The following is a 22,233-nucleotide window of genomic DNA, read 5'->3' as shown; positions in this document are numbered from 1 at the left end:
CAAAATCTTCGATAGAATTCGTGTAATTCATGATAATCTCATCTCGACATGTGTGGTTTCGCTACTTTGTTAATTGTACGCCATCCGCGCGTCAACATTGTCGTTTTCACAGATTTCCAGTTGTTTTTCTTATTATTAATTTTTCTCATCTCGCTGATGTTAATTGAATAACGCAATCGACAATGACTGTTTCGATGGTTTCTCTGATGTTCTTGAACCTAAACGTTTACGCGTTAAAATGGGTACCAACAGCGCTCCGAGGAGTGCTGGTTATTGGGTCAGGCAACCGTTCTCTTGTGATCGATCGTTGCATCGAAGCAGCTGTAATGGATCATTTACTTCCGGCTGTACATAGATATATAATACTTCAAATTCATCTTTCAAATTGAATGTGACTGAATCCCTGTGGTTTTTGCAATGATGCATCTTGAAATACTAATAGTGAGGTATGGATTGCAATATTGTTAATAATTTTTCGTTTTCCCAGCATTCATGTCAGAACAGTAGAAATATTTCGAATTTACGTAACTGAAACGTGACCGAAAATTTCGCGGAAAGGCGTTGACATTCTTCCGATGCCCTTTCATTTGACTCATGCTCCTTGTTTCCTATGCACGACGCTGTTTGCATTTTCCAAAGAGCATAGAGATTCTACGTGCATGAATTGTGTGTGCCAGGTTGTAGAATTTTTCTCGTTTCCTAACCTATTCTTATTCTTGTTCACTCTTTGTTGTTCGTTTCTCTGCTGGCTGCGACTTTTCCAGTTCATATTTTGACTTCATACATCTAACTTTACGTATACGACTGCTGTTTCGGTCGAATTTTCTGTTGAAGATGAATGTATACTCTTTGATAGAAGTATTAGTAAAATGATCTCACGTTCAAAAGTATTTTTCCTCCAGTCCGTCTTTCTCCGTCTTTCTTTATTTTCAGTATTTGGCGAACTTCTTTTTGTCATACTGTATCATATTATCATATCGTATCATCTTAATATAGTATCCTTCCCCAAATGTTTCGTTTCTGCGACTCTCATCATCTTAGTGCCTTGATCTTTCCTCTGAATCTGAATGTTTATATCCTTCGTCCTCTTCTACGTTCTTTACTTTAAACGAATACTCTCACAGAGGTGATTAGTGTTATTAACTCGTAAATTTGATTACCGTATTCTATAGCCGCTATTTCGAGCTTCAATATCACGCAGCTGTAATTTTCTATTCAAGCGATGTTATGATATTAGTCACACTCGCTGCTCCACCGCTGAATTAATGCTGTTGCTTTCATTATACGAATCCCCTTTCTCGCCTTGGTAATTGCTGCTTTCGTTGACTCTTCCTACTTCCTATGTCATAACTCTAGCTACCCTACTGTTTACACAACAAATGCTTTTGAAACATTATACCATTCCAAGCGCTTTTTCCATTTTTCTTGAGTGACAGGAAGTGCACGATTTCCTATGCTTGGTTTACTCAGTTATTTTATCGTTTCTTGTCATGTCGCAAGCGATGTTACGTAATCCGAAGGACGTACTTAGCTCGAGCGGCGTCGTTAAATTTACGTCCAATAAAAAAAGAGGGACGCAGGCAGTTGTTTGTGCGGTGACGAATCAGTTCCTGCAGTTTACTCGTGTTCAGGTGCCCACAAATCCCATTTCCGCCTCTGAACTATCAAGCAAAAATGCTAGGAATAAAATTTCAACCTATACCTCGTCTCCCCACCGTTGCTCAATGAATCTTGTACATCTGAATTTGTATGTACGTATAAAAGAGCTTCACCACCATCTACGGTTTATCCTTACTCTTCCATTTCTCCGATAAGATTCCTTTCCTACGCTTTCGAATCTCTTTTTTCGAAGCTTTCTTCCCTGCTTAGGATTATTCTTTCTGTGATGGTTTTGCAGCGATTCTCGATAAACTGAAAATACCTGGTCAAAATTGCACTCTATCATGTTTTGCAAACGTTGTTTTATTGTGAACGCGAAAACTCATTATCTCTGACAAAGCTAATATTTTCATCAATCTTTTTATAAAAGGTACCTCTTATAACGCTTTTTGTGGCTCCGCAGGTGTTAGAACTTTCTCATAACGAAAACTGTTTATTCGCCTGCACTCGAGGTTTTGGAAATGGGTGATGACGTCATAAAATGTTTGTTATATCATTGCACTTATTATTTTACTTTATTTAAATACATTTCTTACCTTAATCCAACATTGTTTTTCCAACATTTTTAATCCACACTTAATATTTTTCTTGATGAAACATGTAGGTGATATTTTGCCTCATTTCTTATATTTAATTGGTTATTCAATAGCTTTTTTCACGATGCAGCTCCGACTGTGGTGGATTGTTTTGTACAAATGATTTGTGGAAATAAAAGCAGCTTGTGCCGAAATGAGCTAAAATCTAGCTTGTAAGAAAGAAATCAAATTTGTTTCAAGTGCAACTCTTCTCATACAAGAGAAGTGAAAAAGAAAAACTGACGACCATCCAAACTTCTACAAAACCTGTTTGTTATCAACTAGATCTCTGTAGTGCGTTGAAATAGTCTTGTCGGAGCCTGTGAGAATTGTCGATAACGGAGTGCACTCATTACCTCTGCTCAAAGAGTTTTTATTCTCTTTATGGCGAAGGTAAATGATTCAACTCAGTACTGCACGTGAAATGCCTTATTAATCGTAGCACCCACGAAAATGTTTGATGTTGGGTTTTTTGGAGTACTTCGTAGGCTCTGAGAAGTACTGAGAAAGAGAGGAAAAACGCGAAAGGTAACTTACAAATACAGAAGTTTACACAATAGGTAAATAAACAGAGAAGAACACAAGTATCAGGAGAGTTTGAAGCCTCATTTTATCCGACAAGTCAACTTTTTGTATTCCTATCTACGAGAGATACAGTGTTATATATACTTTACGCACCTTCAATTCCTACAGTTCGCCACTGCTACCTTTGCAGAGAATTGCGCAGAAAAGCAGACTGAAGCCTCTAGCGCTCCTGACTGACCGATAAGAGAAAAGGAAACAGTCTAGAGCATGTTGTTTGCGGTAAACACAAACTGTAAACAGTAAACGATGTTTTCGAATTTGTTCAAAACCTAAAGTAATTCCACGCTTTCAGTTTTTGCCGGAAAAATTTTGCTGCTTGCCTCGATTTAATTGAAATTCCATAACACTGCGTCAAACTTTGCTTTATATTAAGGTCTTGCATCCTTTAAGCATTCTTTCACCCTAACCAACGAGCATGATTTTTTTTAAAATGATAGCTTCGGCACGTTCTCAACGCTATCTGTCTTTTTTTCTTAGTTTTGCAAATAGTGCTTTTTTAAAATTTACATCCCAGCGTAACTGAAGCAAGCAAAAATGTAATGAATTCACCCACCTCAAGCTTTTTCCTTTATCGCCTTTTTATTATTTATTGCCTTTTTTTACAGGAACAAGAAAAATTTTAGGGCTTCAAATCTAGAGATAACTCTCAACACTTGGTGAATCTGTTGCGTTCCCTGAGGAAAAAGACCTGTTAGAAGGGAAGTTTTGAGTCAAGCCATTCTAGAGAATTTTTCCTATAATCCTGCCTACGTTCAACTTTTATGCCGTTCCCCATTTACCGAATGTATTTGGCTGCTACTCTATTCATATGTCGCATGTCTCTTGTTTGCTGCATTCATCCTTTTAACGGCCAACGGCAATTATTTGTGAATGACTGGGAAAGTCAAATCGCTACCACTTTGCGTCTTTTCCGGAGAGCTTTCAGGCGCGCATTGCAGTTCTCATTCAGCTATGTATTGGTATTTGCTTATGACATTTTTTGAGTAATATGAAACGGTTTCATGTGGTAAGTTGAAAAACACTGACATTGGATCTCGTTTCAGCTTTTTCGCAGATATTTTGTACACACTGACTTGCTCTATTGACTTCGGATTTTTGTTCATTTTCCTATTTGCTTTGAAAAAAAAGTTAACAACACCGTGCGCAACACGATTAATATGCAAATTTCGGTATGCTGTTTATTCCGAGGCATATTTCCAACAAAATACGTGTGAGATTTTGTCCGAGAGAAAAATAAGGGTCAGAAGGCTAAATGTGTCCTGTTTATGCTTTTCTAACCACAGTTACAGAAAAAAAAAACTGGTGCGTAGGCCTGGCATCTAGCATTTTTTATCTGAGCATCTAAAGTCAGAAATTGGGGTGCGTGACCCACCCGTAGTTCGAGCCTTAAAGTTTCCATCAACTATGAAGAGTATCTTGAATTTTTCTTTAATTCTTCTAAATTGTGTAAGCGTTTATATTGCTCTAACCCGATGAAGTAGAAAATGTGTTTAATACCTACAGTTTAGTAGACAGTAACTCCATTGTTTCCAGTTTATTACCAGTTTAGCATAAATAGGTAATAAACTAGAGACAATGGAGTTACTGTAGATATTAAACACACTTTCTAGTTTATTCTTAGTCCCTAGCAACTTCGATAATGAAATTTTAATGATTTCTGGGACATCAAAATATAATACTTATGAATCAACCGTCCAGTTGTAATGTGTTATTCCTTTGATTTTTGCTTTCCCTAAAATCCTTAGTGTCTGGAATTTTTCATTTTTATTCATTTATTCACATCCAGCACTGGTGTACTAGAAAAAAGAAATTATGTGTTGTTCGAGTGAAAGAAAAAGCGGAAAAATTTCTATATTTCTCATGACATCGTTAAGAATCTTGTATGTACCTATTTCCACCAACGATGATGGTTGCCGCTCGGTTCGAAATTTCGGAGCGAGTGATTGTCTTCAGTACAGCACAGTAGTGCAATCGGATAGGTTGGGTGATAAGAAAAGCTTTTGACGATGCAGTTGCGGACAATATTCCTAGGAACGAGTCTCACAAAATTCGGGTAGAAATATACACAGTGATGCATTGCAACGAAGTACAATTTCCCTATAATACTTACTTACTTAGATACTTAGATGGCCCGTCTTCACTGGACGTGCGAGCCCCAGCATCTCTTCCACTCGTTTCGTTCCCTCGCCATTGTCATCCAGGATGTTCTCAAGCTTCGTGAGTGACGTTGACGAGGTCCTTGAGCCGTATCCAGCTGAGCTCTCAGCCGGCCCATCCGTGTAGCGAACACGTCACCCCATCTCGTTGGCGGCCTCCCTCGGTCCCTTGAGATCCACTCTAGCGTTCTTTTAGTCCATCTATCGTCGATTCTTCTCATGATGTGACCGGCCCATCTATGTTTTGCTTTCGATGCATATTCCGCTGGGTCGCGAAGACAGGACATTCCTCTTAAGTCGGAGCTACGAAGACCGGCTAGGTGTTGTGTGCGCCGGTTAAACTTCAGGAGACATCTCTCAAGGACTCTGTGGGTAGTAAGTAGCTTCCTAGACGTGGCCGCGGTGTCTGCCCACGTCTCCGCTGCGTAACAGAGCGCTGGAAGGACTGTCGAGTCGAACAGATGGGCACGAAGATCTTGGTCCGTCAGTTGGTCCGTGGCTTCCCTGACGGCTGCGAATGCTGCCCATGCTGCTCTCATTCTTCTATTTAGTTCTTTCTTCAAGTCGTTTTCCATGTTCATTGAACGTCCGGGGTATACGTATGACGGAGTTTCCACGATTTGGGAGCCTTCAAGTTGTACTCCTCCGTCCTCGCAGTGGGCGTTCTTCATGAACTGTGTCTTCTTTCTGTTTATTCGTAGTCCTATTCTCTTCCCTGCTTCGTTCAATTCGTTGAGCATCGTTTCTGCTTCATTGGTACTGCTCGAAAAGAGAACGATGTCGTCCGCGAAACGAAGGTTCGAGAGAAATCTTCCATCAACACGTATGCCCCTTTCTTCCCAGGATAGTGATTTCATTATCCATTGCAATGCAGCTGTGAACAGCTTCGGCGATATAGTATCGCCTTGTCGTACCCCCTTTCCAATGGGTATGGTGAGAGGGCGGTGGAAAAGCTGTATCCTAGTCGTGCATCGATCGTAGCAATTGGCTAATGTCCTCACATACGACGCGTCCACACCTTGGCCGACCAGCGCTGACAGTATTGCATTCGTTTCTACGCTGTCAAGGGCTTTCTCATAGTCGACGAAGGTTAGAACAAGGGGCAGGCGGTATTCCCGGCAAACCTCTATGATCCTCGACACGGTCTGGATGTGGTCCAAGCAGCTGAACCCCTGGCGGAATCCAGCTTGTTCTTGAGGCTGGGCTTCATCCAGCGTCCTAGATATGGTGAGGATGATCTTGGTGAATACTTTGTATAATACGCTCAGCAAGCATATCGGACGGTAGTTCCGAAGGTCCTCTCGGTCACCTTTCTTATGGATAAGAATGGTTCGCGAGGTCTTCCACTGGTCTGGGATCCTTTCTTTCTGAAGGTAGGATGTCATGTGCGCTGCTAAGATTACATGAAGCGGATGGCCACCAGCCCGAAGAAAGTCTGCTGATATAAAATCAGGTCCGGGGGCTGTGCCAGGCTTCATGCTCTTGATAGCGATTCGTACTTCCTAAGGGAGAATCCGTGGTGGAGCTTTACCGATGAGGATAATCAGGCTTGACACAGGAGTTGATGAACGGAAAAGGTTCGAGTAGAACTTCTCCGTAATAATTTCCATCTCACGACGAGAAGACGTGCGAGTCCCGTCTCAGCAAGGTTGCTAGCAGAATATTATATTTGCGGAGATCCCTGCGGCACTTCTTTAGACTCGTTCTTCTTTGTGCTGCTTCTAGAATCTTCTTTTGCCTGTACTTCAAAAGATCCTCCTGCAACGCTTTTCTACAGCTAGTGTTTGCTACTAACCGCTCAATGTGCGACGCATTCGGATCAAGCCTCAAAACCCTTCTTCTTTCCAACAATTCCTTAGTGGTCTTCGAAATTCGATCCAAGTTTGTCGTGCGGGGCTTCGAGGCACGTTCAGCACAGGCACGTAATCCTCTGAGCAGCATCGCGTAGTCCACGTTTGGGTCCTCCTCGATGTGCCAGTCACCTTGGGACAAGCAGTCCTCGAGTACGCAATCGTCGTAGACGACTTCTTTTCTCCTTCGTTGCCGATAGCAGATGCTCTTTTCCATCGTGTGGCTAAGACGTATTTTCGCACGAAGGAGATGTGATCAGAACCACCACAAAAGGATGGTACTACTGAGACGTCGAGTAGACACCACCTCCGGTTGGTGAGTATGTGGTCGATCTCCGCACAAGTCGTGCCACTAGGCGATTCCCATGTCCACCGACGGTGATCTTCCCATGAAAGAGGCGAGCGGCGGATAACAGCCCGGCGAGACGATTGCCATTTTCATTCCGGTCCCCTAGTCCAAATCTTCCAATCCTGAATTCCTCTTCTGTGGCCTTTCCTAGTTTTGCGTCGAAGTCTCCGACAACGAATTTGTAGAAGGACTTCTCGTTGCGGACTGCTTCCTCCAGCTCCTCGTAAAACGCTTCCAATTCGGATTCATCAGCTGCTGATGTTGGTGAGTAGCAGTTGATGATACTGATGGATTTTTGGCGCAGAGGGCGGAGGCGAAGAATGGCCAGACGAGGTGATAGGATCTCGTGAGAATCGACGAGATGGACGACAGATGGGTGCACAACAAAACCAACACCGCCTACATTTCGCGACGGAACCTTCTCTCCACGAATGACGAGTGTACCGTCATTCATCTGTCGTACGTCGCTCCTTCTGCACTTGGTGTCCTGCAGAGCAATCACGTGAAATTTGATACGCTCTGCAGCTCCGAGAAGGGCATGCAGGTCAGCGTCTGTGGAAACTGTTCTCACGTTGTAAATACACAGTCTGAGACAGTCTCCATGGCGAGTCGTGCGCGTGTCGCCTTGGTCCAGAATCAATGACGTCCTGAGCAACCTGAGATTTGATCGCCTCTCACCTGTCGCCATACCGTCCGACGTCTGAGACGGCAGGGCCCAGTGTGCAGGGTACTGAGGCAGTGAATATGCTGGAGTGGCAAGAAGACTTTTCCCCAAACTAAGCAGCCATGCCACGGCGAGCTTAGCTTTTACCACAGGTCGTCGCCCAACTTATATGGATCAGGGAACCACCTTGCGACATTTTGCCAAGACGGTGGTGAATCTTAGCTGTGGTTTACTCTTAGCTAGGCTTCCGATTCCGAGAAGTCGGAATGTCGGATGTGTCGAACTCCTTCTCAGCTTGAAAGACCCTGCCGGAGGACGAACCTCCGCTGTGCATCGCAGTTCGACGCCCAGTGTCACCTCCACGCCACTATGAGGCGGTAAACCGTTGTGGAGGATTTCCCTATAATTGTGACTGCAATTCTCATCGCTTTCCTTTATCACTCTGTCACTGTTTACTCCTTCTATTTACTTAGAAAATAGGAGTTATCTTTTACTTCTTTTTCAGAATAGTTGAATTATATCTAGGAACATTTGTAGAAGATAATTTTGCAAGAACTGACGTATTCTGGGTGACTGAGGTTGAGGTTAAGATAATCCTGCACTGAAATTTAAATCAGGGTTTTTGTCAGGTGTTTTTATGCCTTAATAAGGGATAGCACTGTTACATTTGTATTTTTTTAAATTTATGTTGTTTGACTCATGATAACCTTTGCTCAATAACCCAATACGCTTTACAAAGAATTAATAAGTGTGTATTTATGTTAAATTGCACTGTTTAAACCCTTCTGACCCAATATGTAGGTTGTAAGTGAATGATGAGAAGTGTCGTGATACATATCAGTCGGTGTTGCTTCTGTAACCGAACCTTCACTACCGTAATTTGTTGGAGTTCACTTCTTCACTATGGGTAAGCAGAAAGTACCAAAGGCGACAACTTAACAACTTCTCAGAAATATACACCGTAAGCATTAATGAAATAAGCTGTAATCTTTTTGTTTGGTTGCGCTACTGAACACATACTTTTCTTTTCCAGTAATCCTTTAATCAGGTGGTGGATATCGGACATCCTAGGAAAAATAACGAGTTTCTAAAATTTCTTAACCTCGCCGTCGGTAGGAAATCCTTATTTTGACGTGTGGATAAGGGGTAAATTTCACTGATTGCTGCTTATACTTAAATTCCTTCTAATTATCTCGGTGTTTCAGAACAATTGTTAACAATTGCTAATTGTTTGTTTGTTGTAAGTGGTCAGGGAACAATGAGGAGGAAAATTGTTAGTTTCCTGGCCAGTTACAACGATATATCTCTCTTATCTTTGCAGATAATTATTTATTTATTTATTCGCATTCACAGATAGTGCACCAAAAAGAAAAAAAAAACGCATTTGTCTATGTCAGGATAGTTAAGAAAAAATCGGCAAGCTTATTGTCAGAGGGGCCTTACGCAGTCCTTTTCGGGGCGGAAACGCATCAACATGTCGTTCTCCATATAACATAATATGGAGAAAAAAAAACGGAAACTAATCTCTTTTTCATCTAGGTATGTATATCCTGAGAGATGTAATGTTGTGGAAGATTTCGTTTCATACCTTTCACCGCCTTTCATCAATAACATTTGAAAAGCTGTCTAAATGATGTTTCCCTATGTTTCTCACATAAAATTCCCCTTTGCTAGGTTTCTTTTGTTTAGTTTTAGATTTTAACCAAGTATTAGATTTTATTAAAGAGTAACTCCATAAATCGGCACCCCAGTTTGCATCGTTCTCTTTCTAGAAGGGAACTCGACTTGATTATCAAATTATGTGCCTATGTATAAATGAAAAAGAAATACAAATTCTCGGACTATTTACCCCTTAAAAGAGAGTCTTCCCCAATCAATCTCTGTCCATTCTTCTTCTAGCGATGGTCAGCCGCTCAGAAGTGCTTTTTATTAGTAACAACAGAGGTTAGGTTCATTTGTTGTTCGGAAAAAAATCGAAAAAAAAGAATCTTTCAGTCCGAATCTTACGTGCTTCTAGTAATAAATGGATTTATTCATTTTTGTCCCTCGATCATTTATGTACACAGATAAAAGGCAACATTTCAAGAATGATGCTGATAAGTTCTTTGTCTTATGGACTGATAGCTTTTGGAACTTTTGCAACAGCAATATTTTTGTTTACTTCCGTTTGTTTTAGGCTGAGTATCAGTGGATCAAAACTATTTTCTCGTCTTATTCCACTGTTTCCAGATTATGTGGGTGGCTTAACCCTTATATTTCTGGACTTGTTTTCTAAAAATTTGAAAAAGTGCGCGTGAAGTATTTCGTATAAGTTAACAGAGAGAGTGTTGTTTCGTGAGGTTGCTTTCCCTCCTATATTTTCCACCTTCTAGTAATTTGGGTTCTGGATAGCTGTTCGTAGTTGAGATCCAAATCATCCAGTTTCCACTTTTTTTCTTGCGGTTTGAACTTCGTTGAACACATTTGTCGGCTGTTTTTCACATTCACGGTGGGCAATGTGTGCAATTTGCCCGCCTCCTATAGGAGCTTTCATAGTTTATTCATGTGAATCGTTGGCTTTTTGCCATTCATTGCTTAATTGTCCGTCGTTTTGCCACCTTCCTATTTAGGCGTTTCTCTCACGTTGCTATAGCTTTGCGTACGTTGGAGTCTGGTTCCTCGGCTTTTCGATATCTAATTTTCAATTCATTTACTGTTGTGTAGGACATTATCTGCTCTTTCATACACATGCCCTTTATTTGAATTCACGTCTTCGGCTGATAACGGAGGGGGATATTTTTTAGTCCTAGTCCACTACTTGCTAGGGTTTTCTAGTTCTTTTTTCTGATTTTCTTTGCTTTGCCTAGTTGCTAGTTCTTCTCTTACTCCATATATTTGTGCTCCCGCAGCTGTCACCTTCGATTCAGCTTTCACTCGACAGCAATGTTGCTGCTATGGCTTGTTTAACGCCATCGCGGTGTCGAATAGCTACATGTTTCCGGGAATCACCTGCCTCTACAGCAAAAGCTCCACATGCATCAAATTAATCGCATGAATGTTGGCTTCCGAACACGTCATCGTTTTGGTGTTTCTATGGAATTCGTCGAGTTTCCATTGCACAACTTCAATCTCCCTTTTTTTTAAATCACAGTATCCTTACATCACTAAGTGTTTTTATTTCGTTCATTTTGTGTGAATTAACTCATGTTCTTTAGAAAACAAATGAACAGAAATTACTATCTTCTGTCGAATTAAAAGATGAAAAATGGTTTTAAAGTTTCAAAACCCAGATGAAATTCTGTTCCTTCCCTCTCTTTTTTTTTCTCAAAAAAATTAGCTAGTGTTTCTGCTGGATGCGATAATGTCTTTAGCCAGAGTTAGTGCCGGTTGGCGAATGTAGTAACGTTGCGATTTTGAATCACGCGTTGTTGCGTCTCCTCTTAATGTAGCCGGAAATTTTGAAAACAGTTTTTTTGTGTTCAGAAGAATTTTTGCAATATGTTTAATAACACCTTTGTACTTGTTTATGAATGTTTGTTAAAAATTCTGAAAAAAAAAGAATTTTAAATATAGATCGTACAACTATATTTGATATTTTCATCCACAAATACATTCGAAGTACAGCAAGCGATGGAATTGTTTAACATTTTGACTCCATTGAATTCTTTCTTCCCGAATTTTCTGGATTTCTTGATCGAAAATATGGTAAATGGTGTTTGTAAAGATAATGAGTAGTTGAGAGGCATTGCTGTTATTTTTTGATAAGGGTGGATTTGATAAGGATAAGGGAGCAATGTTAGCAAATTCCTCCGTAATTGGGGAAAAGGGAAGTAGAATTGAGGGTAAGCTGAATGAAATGCGAATTCCTGTGATCGTGAGATCACTAAAGTTTGTTGACATTTATATAACAGATTTCTTCTATACCCTTGGTAATTTGATTCAGGAAACTGTATTCATAACCCGTCGTTATCCTAAAAAAAAATAGTGTCATTCATTTCATTTTTGGATCGTGTATCAAAATGCCACGGATCTCCCTCACTAGAGGGATCAAAGCCGGTTAGTCGCGAGGCTACGAGGCGCGTCCCCGGGTGGCGGATAGGGGGCTAATCGCGGACCCAAAGCGACCTTGTGCTTGCCCAGAGACGCAGGTGGATTCAGGGGATGGACTCCCTATTTCTGCTGAGCCAAGACTGACTCATGACATCCTTGTATCCCGCACGTCGGTCCGGCCAAAAGCCTGCAATCAAATGACTGGTAGGTGCAAGGGAGGCGGTTTGGAGTCGCCTCCAACAAATAAGCTCCACATGTCCACTCCGGGAGAACGAAAGTTCTCCCAGAAACTCATGGGACTAGAGGCTTGCAACCTGCCTGTGGGTTTTAAAATTTTTACGTAAAACACAGTAATAGAAAAGAGTCTCCTGATTCCGTAGGAAAGCCTGGTACGGTAGCGTCAGGTAGGACGGGGTTGCAGGAGTCATGTAGGCTACCAAAACGGAAAAGGACTAGGATGGCGATCTGTACTTATAACGCACGTACGCTTGCATCGGAAGCGGCCATCGAAGATCTGATGATGCAAGCCAAGAAGATCAAGTACGACGTCATCGGACTGACCGAGACGAGACGACACGTCACCCTCTCAACGCCGTTTATGAAACTGGAGAAGAACTGTTCTTAGGAACATGCGACAGTAGAGGTGTTGGTGGAGTTGGCGTCCTCGTCAACACGAGTATGGCAAAGAACATCGACTCTTTTGAACAACTTACGACCCGAATCGGACGTCTGCGGATGAGAAGATGTGGCCCAACACCAGCTTTGACTATCTTCGTCGCTTACGCCCCAACATCAAGCTACGAAGAGGAAGTCGAAGCTTTCTTTATGGACCTGGAGAAGTTCTACCGAGAAGATCATGTCTTCTACAAGGTCATAGTTGGCGATTTCAACGCCAAAGTTGGCCCAAGAAGAACGCCGGAGGACCCACGGCCTACAATGGAACGACCAGGGGGAGAGGCTCTCCGAGTTCATCATGACGACTAAGACCATCCATTGGAACTCGCAATTCCAGAAGCCCTCCTCTCTACGCTGGACGTGAGAGTCACCCGGTGGAGGGTATCGTAATGAAATAGACCACATCATCGTCAATAAGAGGTTCTGCCTGACGGACGTCGCTGTTGTACCAAAGTTCTATACGGGATCGGACCATCGCCTCCTCCGAGGAAGATTTTCTTTCACAAGGAGAGCAGAAAAAGCCGCCAAGTTCAGAGGGAGAAATCCCAGAGCTGTCATCAACTGGGATCTCTTCGCTACGTTAGCCGGCCTTTGGGAAGATTCCGCAATGGAAAACATCGACGAGGAATATGACCGGCTCGTTGAACACATTCGCGACTGCGCGAAGAAGGCTGAGAGTTCTAAAACCACCAAGAGACGCCTGTCTCTTGAAACTCTTGAGCTGATACGCCAGCGTGGAGCAGCACGAGCCGCAGAAAACCAAGAACTCACATCCGTGCTCGCAAGGCTTTGCAGAGAGGCGATAAAAGAAGACCTTAAAGAGAGAAGAGCAGAAGTGCTGGCTGAAGCTGCAGAGGCGGGGAAAAACATCCGCTATGCCCGTCGAGACTTCGCCAGTCGCAAGACGAGGATGACTGCTCTCCGGAACCCGAAGGAAACAGCCATTGCGTCGAGAAGGGGGATGGAGAAAATCATCTACGACTTCTACTCTGATCTCTTCGACAGCCATGTCCACGTACCCCCTCACCATCTGAGGGAAGATGGATAAGTCATTCCAGAGGTTCTCCCGTCCGAAATACGACATGCTATCATGTCAGTAAGATATCGTACGGCACCCGATCCCGACAGAATAAGACCAGAACACCAGAAGAGCCTTCCGCCAGTACTCATCAACACCCTGGCGAGGCTCTTTACACGTTATCTGTCGGAATGCAAGGTTCCTAAACAGTGGAAGACCAGCAAGACCGTGTTGTTGTATAAAAAGGGAGATCCACATGACATGGGCAACTACCGTCCAATCTGCCTACTGTCCGTCATCTACAAGCTCTTTACAAGAGTAGTCCTTAATAAGATTGAAAAAGTCTTGGATGAGGGACAGCCATGCGAGCAAGCAGGGTTTCGAAAAGGATTCAGCACTATTGACTACATTCACACTGTTTCGAAACTCATCGAGGTATCACGAGAGTACAAGACGCCGCTCTGTCTCACCTTCATCGACTTGAAAAAGGCCTTCGACTCAGTTGAGACGGAAGCGGTCGTGGAAGCCTTGGACAACCAAGGCGTCCCTACTCAGTACATAAAGGTACTTCGAGAGTTGTACAGTAACTTCACGACCGGAATTTCACCATTCTACAAGAACATCATCATTGACGTGAAGAGAGGGGTCCGACAGGGTGATACAATTTCACCCAAAATATTCACAGCCACCCTCGAGAACGCAATGCGAAAGTTGGAATGGGACATGGGAGTGAAGGTTGATGGTCGGCAGCTACACCATTTGCGCTTTGCTGATGACATCGTACTGATAACACGTAGCATCAGCCAAGCGGAACGAATGCTGACCGAATTCGACGAAACATGTGGATGCATCGGTCTTCAGCTGAATCTACAAAAGAAGATGTTCATGCGGAACGGATGGGTCTCGGATGCTCCGTTCACGCTCAACGGAACGAACATATCCGAATGCACCAGCTACGTTTATCTGGGTCGGGAACTAAACATGATGAACGACCTGACCCCCGAGCTGGGCAGGAGGAGACGAGCGGCTTGGAGAGCGTACAAGAGCATCAAGGATGTAGTGGAGAAGACCAGGAACACCCGACTCCGTGCTCATCTCTTCAACACCACCGTACTTCCTGCTTTGACCTATGCTTCGGAAACCTGGGCATTTCGCAAGCAGGAAGAAAACGTGGTGAGCTTCATTGAACGCGCAATTGAGAGAGTGATGCTAGGAGTATCCCGTTTCACGCAAGTGAGGGACGGGATTCGAAGTTCTCTCCTGCGTCAGCGATCGAAGATTAGAGACGCCGCCGCGTTTGCCAAGGAAAGTAAAATAAGGTGGGCCGGACACGTGATGCCCTTTAATGACAACCGTTGGACCAGAGCCGTGAGCGACTGGGTTCCCCGCGATATTAAGCGCACTACAGGAAGACCACCGACCCGATGGTCAGATTTCTTCACGAAGTCCTTGAAAGAAAAATATGATGCTCTTCGTGTCCCACGCGAAAGGAGGAACCACTGGGCTACTCTGGCACGCGATCGGGACAAATGGAAGAATTACTGGCGCCCGCTCGACCAGTTCGAAGATCAACGGGAGTCAAGGTGATCAAGGTATCAAAATGAACATACATAAAATGATCCGAAAACGACTAAGTAAGTAGATTACCTCCTCAGTGAGAAGTAAATTTTGTTGAGCATGTGTTGCTTGAGGCGGGTGTTGTGGTGACAGGTCCGACTGCATCTGCAAGGTTGATGGCTCGAAACCGCCTTTGCGGAACACCATTCGGGTAACTCTTGTTTTGGTACCAGCTTGATCGATCCCCCCCATGGATCGGTCGAACTGGTATCAAACTTGCCTGGGAAGATGAGAACACTGGATTCACACCTTCGCATGTCATTGTACAGTCTGCACACGCGTTCAAAAACCTCAAATGATTTTGGATTGAAGTCGAAGGCGTCTCACCCCGTAAAGACCGATCAATGCTGTTCACCATATTCTTTATTTTTATTTATTTATTTGACGCTTGTGTTGACTGTTTCAATGGATATGACTGATTTTTCTTACCACAATCAATGAAGACAGTTTTTCTTTCTTTTCAGAAAACTTGTAGAATTTCTAGTTGGTTTGGAATTTCATGCCGCTGTCGCTTCTTTAGTAAATCTTTCATACCGTGAGTCTATGCGCTCTTGGCATGTTTGTCAGACTACGATATATGTTAGTTTCGTATTAGTCTCTCTCCACGCTCTTCTTTTTCTACAAGAGCTGCTAGTTGCTGTGAACCGGTCGCTTAGTACCATTCAGAAGAGGAAATCGTAAAGGTGCTTAACAAAAAAAAGTTTGCATCGTCGTTATAATTATTTGGTTGTTCCGAAAGTCCCGCACAAAAGTTTACTTTCCGATCCAGGGTTTCAGAGACATTTCATTGGCATTCAACCTTCAACAAACAAAGTCAAATTAGAACTATCGTATTCTAGGAATTCCTGCAAGAGCGCAACGCGATCGATGCCACCGCTCATATCGGTGCCGCGCTCAAGAGAGATGTAGCATCCTGCTGGACTATCGCCTGTTTGTTCTAACAATTCGAGTCAGGAGATTTTCCGCTTGTAGACCGACCCCGCTCTGGTCGCTCGACTCACTGGAATGATGAAGCTTTGCATGACACTCTCAGAGACAAGCCAAATGCAACTACACGTGAACTGTAGGCGACACTTGGGTGCAGCCATACAACAACAGTCAGACATCTCCAAGCTCTAGGTCACAGAAAGGTGATGTCGATTCGGGCTTCTGCCCCTACACAAGCAGGACTTTCTCCGCCAAATCATTAGGCGAGATGACGGTTGGGTGTTGGATGTTAATCATACACAGAAAAAAAGGTGATGTCGCAGGGCAGAAAAGTTGACTCCCGCGTGGCCAACTACCTCTGAAAGAGCCGAGAGGAGAATTACGCGAAAAGTAGATTCTTCTGTGTTGTTGGTGGGAATCCAATATAGTGCTGTACTGTTCGAACTGTTTGAACGCAGTTTGCCTGTTGCTTAAGAAAATTGGCCATGCTGCTTTACTTCATGATAATGCCCGATCTCACGTGGCAAAGCTCACTCCTCAAAATATTACTAAACTTAGTTCGGAAGTTCTACCGCATTCTGCTTATTCTCCTGACACAAATTTTATAATTGTTTGAAATAAGTGACGTTTAGTTCAAGACTTTTGGATTATCCTAATATAATTAGATTTTAGTTCGTTTCAAGTGCTGTCCCCTTTTCTGAACACCTCATTTCATTGTTAACTCAGAAATGGTTTTTTCGGCAATTTTCAATATAATTTCGTTTTCTATCGTACTTTGTTGTTATTCGTTCTTGCGTGATTGTCCCCACATTACTCCACTCCCCTGTGGTCTTTTTTGTGGTCTACACTTTTAATTTCTAATCGAATCGTCGATGGGTTGGGAATCTACGGTCTTAGTTTAATTTCATCTTGAAGAGAAGGCTGCCATAGTGACAAATCTTTGGCCTAGCCTCTTCTTGCGTTCCTCCGCATACGTTCGCGCATCAGTGTGGTTATTATGATGTCTAAAGATTTTCTCCAGCACCATTGTTAGTATTGTCGGAATATTCGAGTCTTGGAATATGTGATGTCTGATTTTCTGAAAATTACTCGAACAGTTCGAATGAGGATGTTGAAAAAATCTCAAACATTCATTTTGACTGAAGTACTCGGTCGAGATTGTAACCGTTGCGCGCCGATAGTTTGCTTCCATTTCCTTTTCGAGTAACAAACATTTAAATCTTTTTGAGTACTGTGCTTACCCTATATCAGCTTTTTCAAAAAAGTGTTTTCTACAAGGAGAAAGAATTTCTCAGTGCTAATTTTATTTTTAGCCGAACTTTCTTTGTGAATGATCGATACTGTATCGTTAATTGAGTCTCACGGCAACAATAACAACATAATTGATCTGGCAATGGCCTTTATTCAGAAGTAATCCGCTAACGAGCCCTCTTTTCCTCGGTTATTAATGACGTCATCTATTCTCACTAAGTAAACAAAGTTACTCCACAGCGATCAAAATCACTTAGGTTTGTGTCGTCCACAAAGTCATTCCTAATGAATGTCCCTGAGGAAACAAATGAAAGAAAAAAATGAAATCGGAGCCGTTAATTACCATCTCTTGGTGTTGAACGGCCAGATCAGTCTAGGAATGAACGCTGTTCCACGAGTAGCATGGCCATTTGAAATAGATCCATCTTCCGTTCTGGCTTGTTTCGTTCGGCAATTTGAATCAGTTTGTAGTATAATGCAAGATTTGAATAGAATGAACAGGTAATATTTCTAAAGATAGCCTCAAATCCATTAAAGAAATGTACTTCTAGTTTATTTCAATGTTTCTTGTTTTATTACTTGTTTTATCAGCATTTATGTACTATATTACTACATTTTGCTGATTAATTAAATTTTTTTTGTTGAAGCTATGAAGTCCTATAACTCCCTCTCTCTTAGTTGTTTCTGTAGTAGGAGAAATTGTTCTACAGAACATACAGAGAGCATTCTACTTCGGTCTTTCTCTTCCCGATTCTTTTATCTATCGTTACCCATAAGCAATTTGCAGAGATTGATGATAGCAGTGTTGAAAAGTGTTCTTATACAGTAGAGTGATGTGCTCAGATTCAAATATTTGTCCTTCTTTCCAACCTATTGATTTATCGGTTTGAGTAATGATCTCGCTAGTTCAGTGTATTCTCCAGTGGAAGGTGCGCGAACGCCTCGCTTCATCACTGAATTTATTTCTCTGAGACATCGTTCATACCGTTTAAAGTACGTACTTAGTTCGTTGTGGTTTCTTGGAGTTCTTCATATCGATTCCGTCAACATCAAAGCTAAAACTAGTTAGTAATTAGTTTGAATCTTCCGAACCTAACAATTAAACCCACTGCGAAAAGTAAGCCGGATTGTAAAGGTAGTCATTGTAGGCGATCTTCTCAACCTTTGTCCCTCATGGACTTCTTGAACACGCTTCACCCCAATTATTTAAAACATTCGTATGTAGAGATACTGTATTTGCTCTAGTTTTCTTTTTTAATGAGGATGAACTCTGCTCGTCAACAATGGCCCATCTATCGTTTCTTCTTCGGATAATGAACTTGCGCCATTTAAGATTCATAGCTTACTGAATATATTCTCGGAGAGCATGTCGTGTTTGAGTCGCAGAAACCGTTTGAATCCGGTTCAGTCTGGTTGTTCGTTGAATGATTGTGTCCTTGTATTTGCTTCAAATGGTTCGGCGCATGAAAATCGCTTAATTTTGAAGGTATCACATTCCGAACACACGCAATGTATCGATTTTTGTGGAGTGCATTCCTGCGAAGTTGTCTAGTAAATTGTAGCAGCACCTATTTAATTCTGAAGTTTTTTTTTTCGCAGTCATAGTTATCTGGTGGTGAGATTCTTTTCACCTGCTATCGTCTATATAAGGCGTTCTAAATGCAAATACCTTTCTTCAATCAAAGACTGACGATTATTTTATGCAGAATTCTGCAATAATAATACTATATTTGTTGTTTTGAATCTGGTGCTCCGAAGTCTTCACGGAAAGGATAGGTTAAAAGATTATTTTATCTGTCCTTGCCTGAACCTGATCTTTTCTTTGAGAAAATATCATGCTACTGCAGGCTTGGATGTACTATCCTCACTTCAAAAAAATCTAATTAACCTCCACAAAATTCATGGTGTTCATTAGGTAGAAGAGAGATCCGATTCGTTGAAGAATTTTATGTCGCTGCTCTCCCTAATTTCTAAAAAGGATCGCGGTCATCCGTTCTTTTTAGACTTTGGAAAGGCAACCTTTAACAAATCAGGTCCCCGCAGTCCATGGTAAAACAGTTCGCAACCACATCCAGCATTTGAACACCAGTATTTTATGGCACTAGTCATACTCGGATTATTTCAACGAATTGATGGTCGTGATTAATGGAATAGTTGTTACACAATTTTATGAAATTATTTATTATTTATTTGTGTGATTATTATGTTACGAGGTGGTGCAGAGAAGTCGGTAAGAGGTTCTGCTTTGACTGCAGCATGATCGATCGGAGGCACTATTTCGCCCTAGTGATAACAAAGCCTCTCATCACTTCAGAGTCGATAGAATGGTATCAGACTTGCCCGGGAGGATAAAATCACTGACTTGACACATCGGTCAGCCACGTAAGTCCCGCACTGTATGGGCCAGTTACACGTTCGTGAACATCGAACAATTCTGAATCGAGCGACTGTAGTGGCGAATTCCAAGCGGATTGATTAAAGCCAGACACTTTATATTTGAGGTGTGGAGCCTTCGGCAACACTTTGACAGGCTTGTTCCTCGCTTTCTACTTGAAATATAGGCGTTTGGTTGACTTATGTTTGTCTGAACTTCATGTTTTTCCTTAAAAATGTGTTCTCGCTTAGGTGGGTGTGAGACAGATCTTTCCTCGGCTTATCCTTCTCTCGGAGAATGACTGACACGCTTGCTAGTGGATAAAACATGTGAGAGGGTGTATCTGCCTGTGTAATCCCCTGTTATTCGATTGCATAGCAGCGAAATAACAAGGTGAATTGCAGTTCATTTATTTCATCTATTCTGTGTTCATAGTTGAACATACAATAACAGTAACAAGGTCAGACGAGTTGAGTTATTGCTAAAGCGGATTCTGTAGATTGGAGGTCGATCAGGAAAGGTTTCGTCGTTGGTGTTATAAATTTGTATGTTGCGGGTGTGTAGATGCATGCCCTAGCTTAGCTCATAATGTTTTCTCTACAAAAACCAAAAGTCGTATTTATGTTTTCTTGGTATGCCAACGAATGTTATGTTACTTTGTCTCATTCCCCTTGAGTGACATTAATGTAACAGCGTGTAGTTCTCCAGCCCCGCTAGTCGGTGAGTCAGTGGTCACTGTGTTTTCCTTCTATAATTCTTGCATGGATCTCCCTCACTAGAGGGATCACAGCCGGTTAGTCGCGAGGCTACGTGGCGCGTCCCCAGGTGGCGGATAGGGGGCTAACCGCGGACCAAAAGCGACCTTGTGCTTGCCCAGAGACGCAGGTGGATTCAGGGGATGGACTCCCTGCTTCTGCTGTGCAGGACTGACTCGTAAAATCATTGTATCCCGCACGTTGGTCCGGCCAAAGCCTGCAATCATTGACTGGGAGGTGCAAGGGAGGCGGTTTGGAGTCGCCTCCAACAAATAAGCTCCACATGTCCACTCTGGGAGAACGGAGTTCTCCCAAACCATGGGACTAGAGGCTTGCAACCTGCCCGTGGGTTTTAAATTTCATGCAAAAACAGTAATGAAAGAGTCTCCTGACTCCGGTGAAAGCCTGGTACGGTAGCGCCGGGTAGGACGGGGTTGCGGAGTCATGTAGGCTACCGAAACGGAAAAGGACTAGGATGACGATCTGTACTTTAGCACGCACGCTTGCATCGGAAGCGGCCATCGAAGATCTGATGGTGCAGCCAAGAAGATCAAGTACGACGTCATCGGACTGACCGAGACGAGACGACGTCACTCTCTCAACGCTGTATTTGAAACTGGAGAAGAACTGTTCTTGGAACATGCGACAGTAGAGGTGTTGGTGGGTTGGCGTCCTCGTCAACGAGTTGGCACGAAATCGACTCTTTCGAACAACTCACGACCCGAATCGGACGTCTGCGGATGAGAGATGTGGTCCACACCGGTTTGACTATCTTCGTCGCTTACGCTCCAACATCAGCTACGAAGAAGAAGAAGTCGAAGCTTTCTATATGGACCTGGAGAGTTCTACCGAGAAGATCATGCCTTTTACAAGGTTAATTGGCGACTTCAACGCCAAGTTGGCCCAGAAGAACGCCGGAGGAACTTCATCGGGACCCACGGCCTACAATGGAATGACCAGGGGGAGGCTTTCCGAGTTCATCATGACGACTAAGACCATCCATGGGAACTCGCAATTCCAGCCCTCCTCTCTACGCTGGACGTGGGAGTCACCCGGTGGAGGGTACCGTAATGAGATAGACCACATCATCGTCATAAAGGTTCTGCCTGACGGATGTCGCTGTTGTACAAGTTCTATACGGGATCGGACCATCGCCTCCTCCGAGGAAGATTTTTTTTACGCGGAGAGCAGAGAAAGCCGCCAAGTTCGCAGAGAAATCCCGAACTACCATCACTGGGATCTTTCGCTACGTTAGCCGGCTTTTGGGAAGATTCCGCAATGGACAACATCGACGAGGAATACGACCGGCTTGTCAAACACCTTCATGACTGCGCGAAGAGGCTGGAGTATTAAACAACCAAGAGACGCCTGTCTCTTGAAACTCTTGAGCTGATACGCCAGCGTGGAGCAGCACGAGCCGCAGGGAACCAGAGCTTACGTCCGAGCTCGCAGGCTTTGCAGAAAGACGATAAAGGAAGAGCTTAGAGAGAAGAGCAGAAGTGTTGGCTGAAGCAGCAGAGGCGGGAAAAAGCATCCGCTTGCCCGCCGGACTTCGCCGTGCAGACAGGATGGCTCTCCGGACCCGAGGGAACAACCTTGCATCGGAAGGGGAATGGAAATCATCTCGACTTCTCTCTGATCTCTTCGCAGCCGTGCCTTGCCTCCTCACCATCTGAGGGAAGATGGACATGTCATTCAGGGTTCTCCGTCGAAATACGATGCTATCTGTCGGTGGAAATCGTACGCGCC

General features: G+C 43.1%; 9 protein-coding genes across 11 annotated transcripts; 6 read left to right on the top strand and 3 right to left on the bottom strand.

The window, feature by feature from the left end:
• Positions 1-4,956: 4,956 nt before the first annotated feature.
• On the bottom strand, positions 4,957-6,453 carry RB195_006049 (uncharacterized protein; the record flags this gene model as incomplete). Its single annotated transcript, XM_064178915.1, has 1 exon — positions 4,957-6,453. The coding sequence occupies one exon, from the start codon at positions 6,451-6,453 to the stop codon at positions 4,957-4,959; it is 1,497 nt and encodes a 498-aa protein (XP_064035917.1).
• A 133-nt stretch (positions 6,454-6,586) lies between these two features.
• On the bottom strand, positions 6,587-7,042 carry RB195_006048 (uncharacterized protein; the record flags this gene model as incomplete). Its single annotated transcript, XM_064178914.1, has 1 exon — positions 6,587-7,042. The coding sequence occupies one exon, from the start codon at positions 7,040-7,042 to the stop codon at positions 6,587-6,589; it is 456 nt and encodes a 151-aa protein (XP_064035916.1).
• Positions 7,043-7,106: 64 nt separating this feature from the next.
• On the bottom strand, positions 7,107-7,862 carry RB195_006047 (uncharacterized protein; the record flags this gene model as incomplete). The annotated part of the gene is made up of 1 exon (XM_064178913.1): positions 7,107-7,862. The coding sequence occupies one exon, from the start codon at positions 7,860-7,862 to the stop codon at positions 7,107-7,109; it is 756 nt and encodes a 251-aa protein (XP_064035915.1).
• Positions 7,863-11,836: 3,974 nt separating this feature from the next.
• RB195_006046 (uncharacterized protein) lies at positions 11,837-12,492 on the top strand (the record flags this gene model as incomplete). 2 transcript variants are annotated; one of them, XM_064178911.1, is made up of 3 exons in its annotated part: positions 11,837-11,873; positions 11,976-12,187; positions 12,289-12,492. In XM_064178911.1, 3 exons carry the CDS (start codon positions 11,837-11,839, stop codon positions 12,490-12,492), a joined length of 453 nt encoding a protein of 150 aa, XP_064035913.1. The 2 variants fall into 2 exon arrangements, with proteins under 2 accessions (XP_064035913.1, XP_064035914.1); XM_064178912.1 differs by having other exon boundaries at positions 11,976-12,191; positions 12,248-12,492.
• Positions 12,493-12,545: 53 nt separating this feature from the next.
• On the top strand, positions 12,546-12,851 carry RB195_006045 (uncharacterized protein; the record flags this gene model as incomplete). Its single annotated transcript, XM_064178910.1, has 1 exon — positions 12,546-12,851. One exon carries the CDS (start codon positions 12,546-12,548, stop codon positions 12,849-12,851), a length of 306 nt encoding a protein of 101 aa, XP_064035912.1.
• A 298-nt stretch (positions 12,852-13,149) lies between these two features.
• Positions 13,150-13,590, top strand: RB195_006044 (uncharacterized protein; the record flags this gene model as incomplete). The annotated part of the gene is made up of 1 exon (XM_064178909.1): positions 13,150-13,590. One exon carries the CDS (start codon positions 13,150-13,152, stop codon positions 13,588-13,590), a length of 441 nt encoding a protein of 146 aa, XP_064035911.1.
• Positions 13,591-13,632: 42 nt separating this feature from the next.
• RB195_006043 (uncharacterized protein) lies at positions 13,633-15,147 on the top strand (the record flags this gene model as incomplete). Its single annotated transcript, XM_064178908.1, has 1 exon — positions 13,633-15,147. One exon carries the CDS (start codon positions 13,633-13,635, stop codon positions 15,145-15,147), a length of 1,515 nt encoding a protein of 504 aa, XP_064035910.1.
• A 2,587-nt stretch (positions 15,148-17,734) lies between these two features.
• Positions 17,735-21,228, top strand: RB195_006042 (uncharacterized protein; the record flags this gene model as incomplete). Of its 2 annotated transcripts, none has more annotated exons than XM_064178905.1 (2): positions 17,735-17,856; positions 20,979-21,228. In XM_064178905.1, 2 exons carry the CDS (start codon positions 17,735-17,737, stop codon positions 21,226-21,228), a joined length of 372 nt encoding a protein of 123 aa, XP_064035908.1. The 2 variants fall into 2 exon arrangements, with proteins under 2 accessions (XP_064035908.1, XP_064035909.1); XM_064178906.1 differs by lacking the exon at positions 17,735-17,856 and adding an exon at positions 20,860-20,897.
• An 85-nt stretch (positions 21,229-21,313) lies between these two features.
• RB195_006041 (uncharacterized protein) lies at positions 21,314-21,739 on the top strand (the record flags this gene model as incomplete). Its single annotated transcript, XM_064178904.1, has 1 exon — positions 21,314-21,739. One exon carries the CDS (start codon positions 21,314-21,316, stop codon positions 21,737-21,739), a length of 426 nt encoding a protein of 141 aa, XP_064035907.1.
• Positions 21,740-22,233: the final 494 nt, after the last annotated feature.

Source organism: Necator americanus, chromosome I, assembly GCF_031761385.1.
Source record: "Necator americanus strain Aroian chromosome I, whole genome shotgun sequence".
NCBI classification, from domain to species: Eukaryota; Metazoa; Nematoda; class Chromadorea; order Rhabditida; family Ancylostomatidae; genus Necator; species Necator americanus.
The sequence above is the reverse complement of the archived record's forward strand: the minus strand, read 5'-3'. Positions and strand labels throughout refer to the sequence as shown.